The sequence below is a fragment of the Carcharhinus amblyrhynchos genome, chromosome 6 (genome assembly GCF_965287045.1).
Source record: "Carcharhinus amblyrhynchos chromosome 6, sCarAmb.v2.hapA, whole genome shotgun sequence".
NCBI lineage: Eukaryota > Metazoa > Chordata > Chondrichthyes > Carcharhiniformes > Carcharhinidae > Carcharhinus > Carcharhinus amblyrhynchos.
The window spans coordinates 99,353,402-99,371,034 of record NC_137329.1 but is presented as its reverse complement, the minus strand read 5'-3'; the positions used below and the strand labels follow the sequence as shown (position 1 = coordinate 99,371,034).

Sequence of the window (17,633 nt, the reverse complement as noted above, 5' to 3'; positions counted from 1 at the left end):
GGAAATCTTAAAACATCACATCCACCGGTTCCCCTCTGTCTACCGCACTCGTCACATCCTCATAGAAATCCAATAAGTTCGTCAAACACGACTTCCCCTTAACGAATCCGTGCTGCATCTGCTTGATCAAACCATTCTTTTCTAGGTGCCTCGCTATTTCTTCTTTGATGACGGATGATGGGAGCAAAAAGCGAGTTTAAGGCAATGTTTACAACCTGATATTCTCAACACTTCCATGAGACTTTGGAGACTTTTAGTCTATCCACTGTTATTACATGGGCTCCTGCCCTTGTTTCCCCAGTAAAACAATCTTGACCCCCTTTAATCTCTAACAATGAAACCACTGGGCTTGCTGCCAGGCAGACTCCAGAACTAGTCACCCAACTACCTCCATTTACCTTAAACTAAAGACACTGTTTTAAAATATAACAAACTTATGAATCTCAGTTGTAACAATTACAATTTATGTCACATGTTTGGAAGTGACAAAACGTAACTCTTGTTTGCAGGGGAACATGACCCTAATTATGCCAGTTTTAAAATAAGTTGGCACAGTAGTAGAAATTTTTTTGATGCAGCAAATATGAATTCCTTAGAGCAGTAAAGAATTGCTAGGTTTGGCCTGTGAAAATTGAGCTTTGCAAAAGAACCTTCATAATTAACTGCACCTTTGCCAATTAGTGCTTTTTAGATTGCTTAACAGCAATACTTTTGAGGTCCACTCGTCATTGAGATGGTCTCCAAGGTGTACGTTTTCCTGTGGAACAACATGACAAAGGAGATGACCTCAACCAAAGTGCCCTTTATTTTCTTCCTTCAGTAATCTTTTCGAGTGATAGCTTTATGACGGTCATTGAGAGCAAAGAATTGAACGCTTGTGATGACATGAACCGCGTAATTCACTGAACTTGATTTGGCATCTGTGTTGTTTCAAACTTAAAATTTCTGTAGCAAAATCTGGGAAATCATGTGGCCAATATTGCGCAGATAATTACTTTCTTGGCTATTGCTAAGAAGAAAAGATGAGAATGACATTGCACCTTTCAGAGCTTTAGTGTATCCCAAAGTGTTTGACAGCCAGCTTTGTGACTAATTAACCTCTTTCAATGTGTAATTACTGTAGGAATTGCAGCAATAATTTGTGCACAGCAAGTTCCCACAGACTTCAATGTGTTCATAACTGGATAATCGGTCAACAGGGAGAGCCCTTTATTATTACTTTAAACATGTTATGTCTTTGAGAACTTCTTTTTTTAATCTGAGTTATCAGATCAAATCCCAACTCGAAATCTGAGCAGGGTGAAAAATGATAAGACTTTCAATAACCCCTCATGGCTCTGAAACAAAATACAGAAGAAAAACAGGGGAAAAATTGTATCTGTTTATATTTCAGAATTTTAGATGAAAAGTTAAATGAAATGTGGTGTTGAATCCAAAACTGGACACTCAAGGAAAATACGACATGTAATCGTTTGGAGTGAAGGTCAAACATTTCTCGCCAGAGTAATTATCTTTGCCCGTCCAGAACGTTGCAGCTTAATAGCCCGGTTTAGATTTCAAACTCTTGGGCACTCATTTACTCTTTATTTTTCTACTAAATTAACTAAGTAGTACACTTGAGCTTTATTGCGCTCTGAAGTTTTCCTGCTTCGATATGAATCTGCAAAGTGGAGACGCCCTTTATGGATCACTGCTTTTAATGATGATGTGAATATCATGTTCAGGTCATGCTTGCCAAAATGTACATTTATGAACGGAATACTGCAGATGCTGGAAATCAGCAATCAAAATAGGAAGTGCTGCAAATGCTGAACAAATCGGTAAACTTCTGTGCAGAGGAAGAATTAGTGGCTGGAATTTTTCACTGTTCATGCCAGCGGGACTTTCTGGTCCTGCTCTATGTTACACCCTTGCAGTGGGGTTTCCCAGCAACAAGGGGAGCAGTCAATGGGAAATCTCAGCGACAGCAGCAGGACTAGAAGATCCCACCACCGGCGAATAGTGTGCCACCTCCTGCCCCAAGAAACACTTTACGGGGAGAATAGAAAATCCCACCCCCACCAACAAATGAAGTGTCACCTTTGTTTTTCTCTCTCCACACATCATGCTGCCTGACCAATACTTCCAGCATTTTCTGTTTCGATTTTCATATTTATCAACTTTTCCATTTTAATCCCCATTCGTTGAACAGTTCAGCTGCATAGATTTAAGACGATCTAAATGTGAAAAATGTTTGTCATACGTAATTCTGTTCAATGTGTGTGCGTGTTCCTAAATCAAGGTGACTGACTGTCTCTGACTTACTGGGGCAGTCCCACATCTGAGGCATTCATCCTGCATTATCCTGGTTGTCTGCATCCAAGATGTTGTTTGACCCGTATTCTCAACATTGAATTTCTTCCATGAGTAGTTCTCACATGAACAATGTACTGTCCTCTCACTGGTTTGCTCCCACATTCATGCAGAGTTGGCAGCACTCATGCTTCTTCACTCGTATAGGTCTGCCAGAGCTCTCATTCTGCTCAGATGCCGAGTTTCCCCTTATTCCTCAAGAGTTGGTCACCATATTCTAAATACATCCTATTGAATCATGCTATTTTAATGCTGTAAGCATTCCTCAGATATATGGAAAACAATTGCTCTTATCATAACACTTACTTGCGCTTTATTAATAGATAATGTTTTAGTGAATAACATTTTAAGTGTAATAACCAAAGCATTCTTATTTCCTCTTTTTTCAGTGATATCTAGTTTTCGGGGAACAGTTACCCATGGCTTACCATTGGAAGTGGGAGATACAGTTCAAATTCTAGAAAAATGTGATGGTAAGTTTGCCATAACAACCAAAGAACGGGGAAAATATAACATCCTCGACTAGAAAACCCTCTTTTATAAATTCAAACTTGCTTTCATCAGCGTGTCAACAGAAACATGTTTGCTTGTGCAGCTAATGAAAAAGATATGGGCTGAGAATTTTTGCTTGGGCTGCAGTCAGTAATCCAATACAACGTGCATGAATTTTGCAAAGAAATCTTGTTTTACTCAAACTTCTGCTCAAATTCATTTGCATTTCATGAAATGTAAAACGTTGAATGAATTGGCACAGCCCGTCCAGCTGCATTTTAGCACATAAAGCAAAACCATGATTTTAAAATGTTAACAAAGTCATTGAACTATTGGCAAGCCAGCTCTGTTCTAATAATACATCTGGAAGTGGATTTGTCAGAAGAAATAAGCATTCTCATACAGAGTGTCGGGTTTACCAACAATGAGTAACCTGACCTTAAATGACTCTTAGCAAAAGAACTACAATGAGCAATTTATTAGTTCCATTTGATGCATTCTCTATCTGAGTAAACTAGATATTTTAACGATTTCAAATATTTTATCAGGGTGTTTATTGGTGACCTTGTGCCTAAAAAGCCTCTTCAAAGGTTGGCGTTTGGGCACAATTAACATAAACTTGCCATTGTGAATAATTCAATCTGGGTCTGGGTTCGGTATAAAAGATCACAATCTCATTTTGTGTTGATTGTGGTTGAAATTCCTTGGTTTTTGTGCTGGTTTCTGCTCATTTCAGCAAATTGCATTGTGGAGATGGGTGCAAATTCAGAACCAATGTGTTGCAAATGTTTTATTAATCATGGAAGTGTGGTTAAATTCCAATCAGTTTTAATTGAATTGTTTTTTTTCCCGATACGATTTGAGTTTTTAAGTTCACTGAAGTTTCAGTTCAGCCACGTCATCCATAAATAGAAGCATCAGTTTTTGTTTGTACATCTGCCACTTATCCCTAATTATCAGATAGCTTGTTTGACTTGCAGTACTCCATGAGCAGAAACTCCCTTCAATTAAACCTCAGCCCTGGCCAAACTCTGTTTGTCAGACACTGACTTCGTCCCTTTTCCTTGTAACTGTCTGAGACTGAGCAACACTTCACAACTTTGCTCTCACATTTGACCCTGCGTTGATCTTCCAACCACAACTATGTCAGCACAAAGACTCCCACCTTCATAATATTACCAAATTGCCACTGTCTCAGCTCATCTGCTGCTGAAACCCTTACCCCTATCTTTGTTACGGCGCCAGATTTGACTATTCCAATGTAATCCAGGCCGACCTTTGCTACTGGTGTCCCAACTCGCACCAAGTCCCATTAACCCACCTCTCTATAATCATTGACCAATGTTGATTCCTGCTAAATTGGCCTCTCAATTTTAAAATTCCCATTGTTTTCAAGTTTCCCAAATCTCCTTTAACCCGACAATTCTCTGAGACATGCCTATTCCTCTGAAGTCAGTGCCTTGAGCACTCCCAATATTAATCATTCTGCCTTTGATGGGAAGGAAGTGTAAATTTGGGTGAATTCAATGTCAAATCAGGTACAGAAAAATAAACAAGGAGGCTGAAAGACTGGAGCAAATGAGAAAGAAAGAAACATTTAGGAAAATTTAGAATAATATTCCAGTTTAAACCACCCAATAATTGTATTCTGAGGAAATGAGTCTCCACGCTTGTAATAGTTAATTGTCAATGTCAGAGAAGTTTATTGGTCATAATTAACACGTTCTACACTATTAAAGCCATGTCTTGACAGTTAATCCAGCATGAATTGAATGTATGTGACATTCAACTAGCCTCAGTACAAACTCCTTGCTTCACTTCAGACCGACTTTCAATTTGGACTAGCTCTAATTTTCAATGGTGAGTTTAGTTCAGATTTAGGTGCATCGTGGTGTCTGTTCCCTGTGGACTTCTGTCATCTCCTGTTTTGAAGTATCTTCCAGCTCATGCAATTTGACACATAGTGATGTTTATCTTTTCTATTTTGTTTTCTTCTTTAGGCTGGTACAGAGGATTTGTTTTAAAAAATCCAAGCATTAAGGTATGCATGTTTGGACCTCTCATGTAATTATACCCGGATGGCACCTAATGGTTTATTTCTAAAATCAACCCTTTTAACCTTTGAATCCGAATGTATACCCAATAAAAATTTACACTTGAATTTTTTGAAAGTTATGAGGTGGAAATGCTGGCGTTGGACTGGGGTGGGCACAGTAAGAAGTCTCACAACACCAGGTTAAAGTCCAGCAGGTTTATTTGGGACCACAAGTTTTGAGAGTGCTACTTCTTCATCAGGTGATGAAGGAGCAGTGCTCTGAAAGCTTGTGATCCCAAATAAGCCTGTTGGCCTTTAACCTGGTGTTATGAGGCTTCTTTCTGAAAGTTGACAAACATTTTGACAGCTAGAATGCCCATACAATCAGAAATGAAAATTTTGTGTTTTCTACTGTCCCTGATGTATATATCAGGTAGTCTGCTTTGACAACTGCCTAAACTACCGTATCATAGTACAGTGAATCTTTTCCATGATTTTTACTCTCAAGTCAGAATGCTATCTTGATTATTTAAAAAAAAACTTGTGCAGTCAGTGGGTTGTAAGTTAGAAGAGGGGATGTCATTGACACACATACATTTCTGGCAGAGCTGGATAGTGTGGATGCAGGGCATGGTGTTCCTCCTGGTTAGTGAGGTCGAGAACAAGACGTTGCAGTTTCAGAATACAGGGCAGATCATTTAGTTCTGAGATGAGGAGAAATTTCTTGACCCAGAGGGTGATGAACCTGTGGAATTCTCTACCACAAACGGCTGTGGAGGCCATGTCTGAATATAGTTAAGAAGGAAATAGAAGTTGTCCAGGGGTATGGGGAGAGAATTAGGCAGGACCATGTTGAATGGCGGAGCAGGATTGAGGGACCTGAAGGTCTACTCCTGCTCCTATTTTCTATGTTTCTAAGTCAAATTCACAACAGGCTTTAGGGTTGAGCAGAAAATTGATTTGACCGTTGTACCTCAAATATTAACAAATGGTCTATCCAAAAATAACAAATTGTCGCAAGTCTATTTTTTTGTAACTGTTTCTGAATAATGAATTGTGTGTTTTGGAAGTAACAAAGCTAGTTCAAAAACGTTTATTTTTATTCTTGCAGGGAATTTTTCCAGCTACCTATGTTCACTTGAAAAATGCAAATGTCAAAAACAAAGGGTAAGTTGAGTGACTAAACTGTGATAGAGAAGACAGTTTTCCATTTGAGGTTAGGAATTATGTTATGATTTACACAGTTATTGTACTGAATTGCTACAGTAATTACCATATCGTAGTACCCAGATCCCCACACAGAAATAATTCTTGGACATGGCAGATCAAAATATCCTTCATAATCTATAATTGTTCTCCAGTGGTGATCAAATGAGCTGCCTACTGAAGGCTTTCATAAATAACATTGAGTGATTGGATGGCTTTAAATCCTGAAATTTTTTTTTGTGTATCATTTACATGTGTAGGGTTTACAAAAGAATATAATGAGAACAAATAACTCTTCTTTGTGTTTTCCTTTCTAAATTTGAATACAGTAAGTGTTGCTAACAATGATTTCCTTTTACAATCTTGAGTATCTGGGACTCAACAATTAATCCTACTGACCCAATCCCTCCCCACCCATACTCATGTATATGTAGGAACCTTTATATACTCTTTGTGCCTCCAAATCTTTCTTGACCGATCTGTTGTCACTTTTATTTTAGCTACTTGTTACACAATAGCTTAATAGATGAAGCATAACCTAAATGATAACTGGTTATGCAATCCCCAATTTGTGCTGGATTGTGTTCCATTGAAGCCCAAGTATAAATAAAGAAACAACTTTTGACCTTAATCCTTTAACTTCCAGTTACTTTTAGTGAACAGAGAAATTGTCATTAGATCTAATGTTTCTGTGATAAAACCCGAATATTTATAGTAGCTTACCATCATAGGTAGTGATTAGCTTTAATTAGGTTTATGAATCTTGAGGCTGCTTTCCATTGGTGGTGTTCTTATTGATCTTCCTAAAGTTAATTTTAGGACCATTGATAATTCAAGGCTCCACATCTTGTTATTAGTGCTGAGACGCACAAGCCAATGAATGCTATTGCTGAAGTATGAGGTTGAGGGCAATCATCTTGTTTCAGTGTGCTCCCAGTGGGTGACTGGACCATCTCCGCCATCTGCCAGATTTTTGGATTTGTAAAATGGATTAACGATTGACTTGTCTGGGAGTGAGAGAGGCATTCCTCCAAATGCAGAAACGTCCCCTCTGTATTCTAATGTCCCATAACCCTTTCATTGCCCTTCCAAAAGAGAGAGAAAAAAAAACTTTAAAAAATAAAATTAAGGCTCTGGATCATGTTTCACACCTGGACACGCAATTGGACCCTGCTCCCAGTTAGCAGACTGGCAAATGGCTTCTCATGTTTTAACAGGTTGTCAACAAAGAAATGCCAGCTTTAAAGTGTCCCCACCCACCATTTTCCACCCCTTCCCCCTTTTCTGACATCAATGTCCCAGCCTAGACTCCACTTAAAAGGCAAGGTCTTCCAGACTAAACTCCACTTAAAAGGAAAGGTCATTACCTTGACTTAATTATTTCCACATTAATCTTTATTTCATCACAAAATTGCATACTTAAACTGCAGGTGCATCTGAAGAGCTCCTGCTTTTGGCCCCATGGTATTGTTTCAGTTGCGTGTAAGTGTATTTGTTGATGTACGTATGACTTTGCGTGAAAATGGGTTTTGAATGTAGACGTCCAACAACTTGGTTGTCTGTTGAAGGGCAGATAGATAATTGGCTATGTTGTACATATTTATCCAATAAATTGGAAAATTTTAAAAAGTCCAAAAATATTGAGCAAATTTGCTGCGTTGCTGATACATAAACTACTCATAAAACTGGGAAAAAAGCATATTTTCTGGGACTCAAAATATAAATTGAACCTATTTAAAGTTGAGTCCTCATCATAAGCAAAGAATAGAAGGAAGGAATTATATACCATTTCTTTACACTGTTTATTCCTGAATGGGTCGCTGTAGTTACTGCAGGGCCATTTCACTTGGTGCACCTGTGGTTTGAACAATTTGAGATAAATACTGTCATCTTTTATTGACTGTATCTTTCAAGAATCTGTTAAGCATGCAGATATATGCAGAATGCTTATGATCTACTCGTAAAACTTGATGAACTGTAACGTTTTCTGTTGACTTGTTTTTGGTCAACGAAGAAATTTTTCACCTTGTGAAGTTAACAAGGTAGAATTTTAAATTATCCTCTAATTTTAAAGGACTTAAATGCATAAATTCAAAGTGAAAAGGCCCACCGCTTTTATGACATATTTCAAACATACGACAGTCAGCTCATGGATGATGTATTCTTCTTGTAACCACAGGCAATTTGAAACAATCATTCCGACAGAAGACACTGTCATTACCGAAATGACAGGAACTTTACGAGAATGGGGAATTATGTGGAAACAGCTTTATGTGGTAATGGTTTTCTTCCTTCTACTTTGAAAACAAACAAATCTGTCTATCGTGAAATATGCTTGCGTGGGTTAAATGTTCTCCTCCAATTCTGTAAATTTTCTATGACTTCTTGAAATCAGAGCAGCCACATATTGTCATCTCTTGGTCATAATTGTAGATGCTCAGTTCAAAGCAATAACCTATGGGACCAGAGGAATTTACTGCAATTCTGTCATTATTTGCGCACAGAAATAATCAGCTTGGGTGAGCAGTACATCCAGGAGCCATGTTCACATTTAAAAATAGATTGGACCTAATGAGTCTTTGCACATTCCTATTCCCCTCACATGTGAACATTTTTGACACTTGTCTACTGTTTGAAGAGCCAGGCAAGACACCCTGTGTTAAGTCTGACAGCTGAAGTGGCAATGGTGTGAGTTTAATATGAAATCTTTTCTTCAACTGCTAGTGGGTGAGTAGGTTGGAAGTACAAATGCTTTTGATTGCATCCATGCATAAACTTTCAATTTTTTTGTGATCGACGTATTTCACAGCCTTGTATTTAACTGGCTGCTTTGGTTTTGTTTTTACTTGGATAACTTGAATCTTGGAGAAGGCTATTTAATTAAAAATATTTTCCAGGGTACAGAAATTCTTCTGAAGGAATTTTGTGTGGTGCTTTTCCTTTCTGAATTCTAATAATTAGCTCAATACTAGTTGGTACCATATGAGCCGTCTGAATTATTTCAGACATAAAAGACAGTCTAATCCACGTACACCACAGTTGACAGGAAGTTCTGGTCTCTAAAATAAAACCTTCTTACTTCCTGTTCAGTTTTCTGATAGTTTGAGGTTTTGTTGTCAAGTTTGTGAGGAAAATGTGCTGTATATTTCACTGTCGGAGTGTTGAACGCAACTGTAAAATACACTTCAGCAGTTGTCAGAAAATAATCAAAGCTCGATATGTGTCCAATTTAAATCGGCTCAATCTTTTTGAGGTGGTTATAGCAGCAATGTACTTCATCGGTGGCAGGGCCAATCCCTGGCTGATTTCGAGGGATAGGCTTAACTCTCATTTGAGGCAATGTGAAATACGTCATGTCGTGCTTCTTCTTGACCTTTTTCAAGGTGTGACAACTAAAGTCAGTACAGTGAAGTAGATTAAAGTAGCAGTGTGTCTGTAATAAGCAGCTGAAATACAAAGTATCAGTTTCAAGGATAAGATTGATGAATAACCTAATCCTCCATTGTGTCTCATGCCTTTTCGCACTGTTAACCGGTATCAATTTTATATTGTTCAGTTACTAAAGTAGACCATTACATCCGTAATCTTTCTCCTCATTAGGTCCAGATAGGCAGAGCAAGACTTCCATTTTTATTCTTGTTGTTTCCAATTGTGTTAAGTGGATGGCACAACAGTTAACACTGTTGCCTCTCAGCACCAGGGACCCGAGTTCAATTCCAATCCTGGGTGACTGTCCGTATGCAGTTTGTATGTTCTCCCCATGTCTGCCTGGGTTTCCTTTGGATGCTCCCATTTCCTCCCACACTCCAAAGGTGTGCAGGTTAGGTGGATTGGCCATGCTAAATTACCCTTTAGTGTCAGAGGGATTAGCAGGGTAAATATGTGGAGTTACGAGGATAGGATCTGGGTGGGCTTGTTGTCGGTGCAGGCTTGACGGGCCAAATGGCTGCCTTCTGCACTGTCGGGATTCCTTCATTCTGTGACTGAAAAACATTTCAGGACACTAACCGATGGTCAGGAGATGTTGTGTAGTTTTGGGGATCGTGGGAACTGAGTTCAGGATGGGAGGGGAATTGTATTTAAAATTTGGATGGGAAACTGAACAAAGATAATTCCAATGCCATCACATCCTGTGCTGATGGTTATTTTCCAGGTCCTTGCCCTCTCAAAGATGCAGAAGAAAACTGTTGTCATGCCATTACGAAGGGGTTTCTAATGCACTAGATAGTAAACTGAAAAAGTACAGGGCGTGAACGCTGTGAAGCTGTAATGTACCTGAAATAGAAGTTGTGATCAATATTTCACCCTCTATTTACTAGGGAGATGCTTTCCAGCTTAGGTGCACACAGTGAGCCAAATAAAATCCAAATGCATATTGCCGATAGTTGAATTGATTCAGACCCATTATTTATACAGCTGCTGTGATTTGGGGTTTCCTGTGAATGTGGCAATTGTATTAACAGAGAATCGTACTGGAGGAGTTCTTTGAGTAATAAAATGTATTCTGCTGCTCTCTGTTTGAATTTCAAAACAAAAAGCAGATGAAATTTTCCGAAACCACATCCGCCTGCTAATAAAAATCCTTATTTAAATCCATGTCCCACATCCCCATGGAAACATGGCATTTCAGGTCAGGAGGACTCAGGAGAAATGCTCCATTACCATCTGCCACCAGTTCAGTTAGTGCATATTTCAGTTGATCAAAAAGGATTGACATGGTTTTCATTAAAGGATGCTGATCCAGAGCTGCCAGTCATTTTCTTGTTCAGTAACAGCCAAACGTGTAGTGTAAACAAAATATTTACCAGGGTCCAGTTTAAAAACTGAAGTAGATTGTGGCAAAATAATTGAGGGGGATTTCCTTTCGTTTGAGTCGTTGTGGGTATGTTTTCAGCTGCTGATCTCATTATGTATTATTCTCTCCTTCCTTCCTCCAGTTGATTCGAACATTCACCTCTTCCAATCTCCAATTCATGGTACACTCTTCTTCCTCCTGACCTCACCTACCCCAGTTCACAGTTAAGCCAGCTTTCCTCTGTTTGCCCCTCGTCACTAGAATCATAGAATTATGGAATCCCTGCAGTGCAGAAGGAGGCCATTCGGCTCATCGCGTCTGCACCGACAGCAGTTCCACCCAGGCCCTTTCCTTGTAATCCCATGTAATCCCCTGACACCAAGGGGCAATCCCCAGCCAGACCTGTTCCCCGCAACCCCAAGTATTTACCCTGCTTATCCCCCTAACCTACACATCTTTGGACACCAAGGGCCAATTTAGCCTGGCCAATCCACCTAATCTGCGCACGTTTGGAGTGTGGGAGGAAGCCAGAGCAGCTGGAGGAAACCCACGCAGATATGGGGAGAATGTGCAAACGCCACACAGACAGTGACCCAAGGCCAGCATTGAACCCGGGTCCTTGGAGCTGTGAGACAGCAGTGCTAACCACTGTGCCACCATGCTACCCACTCTTCCCAACTGGCACCTCACAGTGCTGCTGTTCTGGGACAATGAACTGTGCTGCCCTTTGTGGGTAATAGGATAGTAAGATGAGAAATCCTCACCCACAGTGCAATCTTATTTAATGCCTTGGAGTAGGAGCAGATTGGAGCTCAGGGTGACGACAAGGACGGGATCCAGAAGCAGAACAGGATTTTTTTTTTTGCAGGGTGGTGTCATATTTTCCAACTGCATATTGGAAACGTGCTGTAAACTTCCAGTGACCTTGATTATTATCAAATAAGATTAAATGAATTATTCTGCAGTCGTTTGCATAATTCCTGCAATAGGAGAAACCTGCACCCAGTGCACCTTCTGCTTTCCGGTACGATCTTCAGTCATGTATCATGTTGGGTATAATTTGAAAATCATTGTCCATTGTGCATGATAATGAATAATGCTAGTGATGGAAATCTGGAAGAGAAAACTATGATGCCAATAGCAAAATTTGAGTGGGAGGATTCTGAATGAGTTGGGATAGTCGAAAAGGAAACCATATATGTTCTCGAACAAAGTCAGGAAGGATAAAGAATTATTGAAAGTTTATAATGTAATCCCAAAGCGCAGAGCTATGTGTGTCATCCTCAAAAGAGAAAAGATAAGTTCAGATCTAAAGAGCAGACCTACTGTGGAGCTGTGTTCTGACAGATCAGCCTCTACGTTTGGTGCTACAGGCAGCAACATTTCAAAAAGTTAATTCATTACCTGTGAAATGCTTTGAGCATGCTGAGGATGTGGAAGATGGTAAATAAGTCGATTTCCTTTTTCTACTTTTATAATGTTTATTCATTGCCTACTTGAAAGATTTTTTTAACCAAATCCCCATCAGTTATTTCCCCCACATTCAAAAACTTTTGCCGATTGCTTAATCCATTAACTCCCGCTGTAACTTGAAGCGAAGTTATTAATTCTTGTTTTCTACCTTGTTTGTTCATTCCCTCCTCATTAATCCCACAAACGAGCTTACTTAACTTCTAGATTTTAATTCTGATGAAGCATCGGGGCTGAATTTTTGACACTGAGGCAGAAAACAGGGGTCAGGTTTCTTTTATTTTCACCCCATCTTGGGCTTGATCTGATGCCTGACCTTAGCCAGAAGGCCAAGGAATTTCCCCTTCCGGGGGGAACTGACTAAAGTTATGATTTTCACATTACTGAGCCCTTAGTTGGCATAGTGTTGTGTCCCCTGTTCAGTTAAGGATAACGGGCAGCCTTTCAATGCTGGATGGCCAATCGGGGGGCGGTCTTCCAGCCTCAGAAGCACCTGGCAGCGGTACGAAGTAGCTAACTGTGTGAGGGTGCTGCAAGAAGGTGTACTCCCGGCTACCTATAATTGAAAAGCAGTCAGGCCACCACTGCTGGAGGTGGGGGATGTCCCTCTGGAGGGTGGCCTTTGGCTATAACCTTAACCAGGCAGGGAGGGCAACGATGCCTGTTTGGATTGCTGACACCATGGCCTGCCACTGAGTGCCCACCTCCAGTCGTTTGATACGATCCCTACTGACTAGGGAAAACCCCAGTTGCCAGTCTTTCAGTGGCCCTTAACCAGCTTCTTCATGAACCTAATTGCCTGCCCACCTTGAGTGGTGGACGATCTTTCTAGGCCTTAAACCTCTGACCAAATGGCTGGCATTTGGAAGAGTGTTGCTGAACTGACAAGTTAACTGGCACTGGAATTTTGTGCATTCACCCTTTTAAGATCATTACCTCCATTGGAAATCCTTGTATTTTTTGGTGTGAGCCATGGTGTCGGATTGTACTAAATTCCTTGTGGTTGGTGCTGACCAATTTCTTCAGGGGACATTTTATTTTTGTGCAGTGTGCAAAATGTTTTGTCTTATTTCTCCCTTCCTTTGACAGAAGAATGAAGGGGATCTCTTCCATCGACTCTGGCATGTGATGAATGAGCTACTTGACCTACGTAGGCAAGTACTCGTGGGGCATCTAACACACGACCGGATGAAAGATGTAAAAAGACACATTACAGCTCGCCTGGATTGGGGCAATGAGTAAGCATTTCCTTCTAATGATGTTACCCTGGTACATGTAGCTTGTTTTTTTTAACGATTTTCTTTTCCACGGTAGTTAAAAATAACCAAAATGTAATCACGTAAAAAATTAAGATGCTAACATCGATATTGTGCAAAAAGCATTAAAGGAAAACAGAACAACAGTTGTATGAATAATCAAATGTCCATCTGATTGTTGCAATACGACTAGAAAATAACAAAATTATTTAAATGAACAAAATGGGATGGGAAGTCTGGCCTGTTTGGGAAAAGTTTTTGTAATATAAGTGGTCATAGTTTTTGCACATGTTGTCAGTTTTCAAAAAGGCACTTTTTCAGCTCTGGTAAAGAGTTATCCAGACTCAATGGTAGCATTGGCTCTCAGACCTGCTGAAAAATTTCCAGCATTTTCTGTTTTTAACATTTCTAACTTGTGTGTTTTCCTCAGTGAAGGGGCAGTTTTTAAATTATTGTTTTAGAAGTTGCTGGACCTGGGGTGGCACAGTGGTTAGCACTGCTGCATCACAGCACCAGGGACCTGGGTTCAATTCCGGCCTTGGGTCACTGTCTGTATGGAGTTTGCACATTCTCCCCATGTCTGCATGAGTTTCCTTCGAGTGCTCTGGTTTCCTCCCACAGTCCAAAGATGTGCGGGTTAGGTTGATTGGCCATGCTAGATTGGCCATGCTAAATTGACCCTAGTGTGAGGGGGATTCGAGGAGTAAATATGTGGGGTTACGGGGCTTGGCCTGGATGGGATTGTGGTTGTTGCAGATTCGATGGGCCAAATGGCCACCTCCTACACTGTAGGGATTCTGTGTTCTATGATCTATGAAAATTTGTACATTTGGAAGTGGTGTCAAAACTATATAGGAAGAGAATTAAACTATTCTGCTCCTTGTGCCTTTTCAGCCATTATATTAGATTATGACAAATCTGTACCTCCCATTTATTTAGTTGCAGTTTGGTCCACAACTATCGATAACCTCAGCTGTCAAAATTCTATCAATCTCAGTCCTGAAAATTCCAATTGATTAATCTCCTTAAATGTTCAGCCCCTCCACACCGAACTGATATACGATAGCAGCAGTTTGTATTATCTCCAAGATGCGCTGCAGGAACTCAACAAGGCTCATTGAACAACACCTTCCAAAGCCTCGACTTCTGCCATCGAGAAGGACAAGGGCAGACATGGGAGCACCACCACCTAGAAGTTCCCCTGCAAGCCACTCACCACCCTGACTTGGAAATATATCGCTGCTCCCTCACTGCTGCTTGCTCAAGGTCCTGGGGCTCCCTCCCTAACACCAGTTGGACTATTGCTGTTCAAGAAGACAGGAAGCAGCTCAGCATCACCTTCTTGAGGACAATTCAGGATGAGCAATATATGCTGGACTAGCCAGTGACATTCGCATCCTGTCAACAAATCAAAATAAACTTCTGGCTGAGATTGATGGATCAACTAGATAAGGGTGGAACATTATTGCAAATTATTGAGACAAGGCTATGTATACTTCAAATAATATTCCAGTTTCATTTGTTTCTATTAATATTTTAGAGTTAATCTTTGGTTTTGGGGAGATTACAATCTTAGGTGCAAGGTAACTGAACTTCTGAGGGTCAGAATTTGTCAAACAACACCAAAGATCTCTCTGTGTTCTTAGGAGGTCAGAATTAGGAGGGTGAAAGTCATTAAATTAGCATGGGGGGGAATGGAGGTAGTTGTTGAGCTGGACCATTGGAAAGTGTTTGCTGGAGCTTCACTGTCCTGACTTTATTAGAGACATATTATTCCTGCAAACCAAATGGTCAGAAGGTTTGATTTTGAAACTTAAAGCCCCTTGGTAAACAAGGATATGTCTTGGTGGGAGCAGGAAGTCTGGAGAGGATGTCTATTAACTTCACTGGAGATATAAATTAGTTATGTGCTTCACAGAATCAAACAAATTGCATTGAAGGTCAATAATTATGTTTGGAGTATCCCAAGTATGTCACATGTCCATGGAGATTGGTTGCAAGGCACAACCCTTTTGTGTGGGTTTTTTTTATGTTTTTGCTCGCAGAAACAGTTCAACTTGGGGAGTTTGCAAAGAGCTGTAAAGAAGCTAGAAATTAGAAGTAAAAGAGCTATCAGCAATCAGGTATATTTCTAGAGTTGTGTAACTAAACAAGAGTGCCCTAGTTTGAGCTGGAGTGTGTAAATCATAAGGTGGTTAAGGAGTAATAGAGGGTCACTCAGGTAATGCAAATGGAAGGATCCCAAGACAAGCTTGTACTTCAGGGGATAATCGTAAAACTGTGAACCAAAGTGAATTCCTGAGAGCTGTGGCACTTGGTTTGGTCCCAGGAAGTGAAGGAAGATCTCATTGAGACGTATAAGATGATGAATGGGATGGATAGGATAGAGGTGGAGAGACTCTTCCCGCTCAGAAAGGAAAGTCGGACTAGGGGGCACAGCCTCAAGATAAAGGGGGGGGCGGTTTAGAACGGAGTTGAGGAGGAACTTCTTCACTCAAAGGGTGGTGAATCTCTGGAATTCTCTGCCCGTTGAGGTGGTGGAGGCTGCCTCGCTGAATATTTTTAAGACGCGGGTTGATGGGTTTTTGATAAGCGAGGGGATTAAGGGTTATGGGGAGAGGGCGGGAATGTGGAACAGAGCCACGACAGATCAGCCATGATCTTATTGAATGGCGGGGCAGGCTCGAAGGGCTAGATGGCCTACTCCTGCTCCTATTTCTTATGTTCTTATGTTAACTTTCAAGAGTCTGATAGGTAGCCGAAGACTTTCTGGAGAGGTGGCGGGGAAGTGAAAAGATGAAGTTTCAGTTGAGGATTTCTGATTTAAAGTAATTGTGTAAGTCTTTTTTTTAATTATAAACATTGTTTATAGCAAATATAATTGGTAACTTAAGTGTTTAGTCCGTACAATTAGCTTTGTTTGACATGTGTATAGTGAAATAATTTAACCATGGAATGTTATGGCTTCACTGGAGTAAATTGCAGGGACTTGGCAGTTCTCTTTAAAGATTAGTGGTCTCTATGGGGACTGTAACACCACTTTGATTCCAGTGTTTATGTGTTTAATCAACTGTATTGTTACAGTTAATAACTGCCTTTTGAGCATTATTGTAAGTAAGTGTTCAAAATTAGCTATGATATCCTGACTAAATATTTAGGGGCTGTCAGCGAGGTCTGTGAAACCTTTTGTGTTGACTTTCTAGCAGCAGATTCACTTGTGGTTTATTGCTGGCTTCAACAGCAGTATGTGATTTACAGATAAACAGAAGGAGCATAATTTTTCCTTTTGAAATCAAGGTGTGGATCAGATTGCACAATCTGTTTGTGTGTCAGCTGTGTGTTTTGACTGTGTGGTGTTGATCAGTCACTCAGCAATAATAATTGTAATTCCTATTCTACAATTCATGTCCATTGAGATTCCCGGCGCAAGATATAATACCCATTTCCTTTCTGGCACAAAGAGGCAGAATTCCAAGTGCCCAAATTCCTTGGTAGTCACTTATCTTAATTGACATCAGCTTTCTTATCACAGTTGTTTTGTTATCAGAAGATAATTATAATCAATAGTAGTTCTTTGATGTTGTACATTGCATGCACAGGCAACATTTGCCTTTAGCTTATTGTTTTTAATGTGTTGCATTTAGACATATAATGATTTGCACACGGCAAGGCCTTCTTGAAGTTATTAGACTTTTTTAGATGTCTTTTTTCCTATCTTGTAAAGCCAAGCTGCTCTTTTATGTTGCTAGTTCAAAAAACATTCTGAACCATTTGCTGTATTTCTGCAATACCAGATTCCTTCAGTCCAGACTCCCAATCCTTCCTCCCAAATGCCAAAAACAGTTGCAATCACATTGTTTAGCAAAGGCATTCAATTGGGTTGTCCTAGTTTTGCAGGAGGAAGAGAAGTTCCAATGCTAGGGGGAAAACATTACATTGGCATTTCAGGTAACTGATCCACAGTCTTAATTAGTCTCTGAGTTACTTTCTGCAATAAGAAGTCTGACAACACCAGGTTTAAGTCCAA

The 17,633-nt window shown here is 40.1% G+C and overlaps 1 protein-coding gene across 5 annotated transcripts in view; it reads left to right on the top strand.

Moving 5' to 3' along the window:
- The window catches only part of LOC145344156 (dedicator of cytokinesis protein 4-like), a 410,020-nt gene that overhangs the window by 96,745 nt on the left and 295,642 nt on the right, over positions 1-17,633 (top strand). For all 5 annotated transcript variants that reach the window (XM_080191055.1, XM_080191054.1, XM_080191053.1 and 2 more), the window contains exons 2-6: positions 2,742-2,825; positions 4,845-4,885; positions 5,991-6,046; positions 8,265-8,361; positions 13,440-13,588. In XM_080191055.1, coding sequence (XP_080047181.1) covers positions 2,742-2,825; positions 4,845-4,885; positions 5,991-6,046; positions 8,265-8,361; positions 13,440-13,588 — 427 coding nt within the window. The remainder of the gene's footprint in view (positions 1-2,741; positions 2,826-4,844; positions 4,886-5,990; positions 6,047-8,264; positions 8,362-13,439; positions 13,589-17,633) is intronic.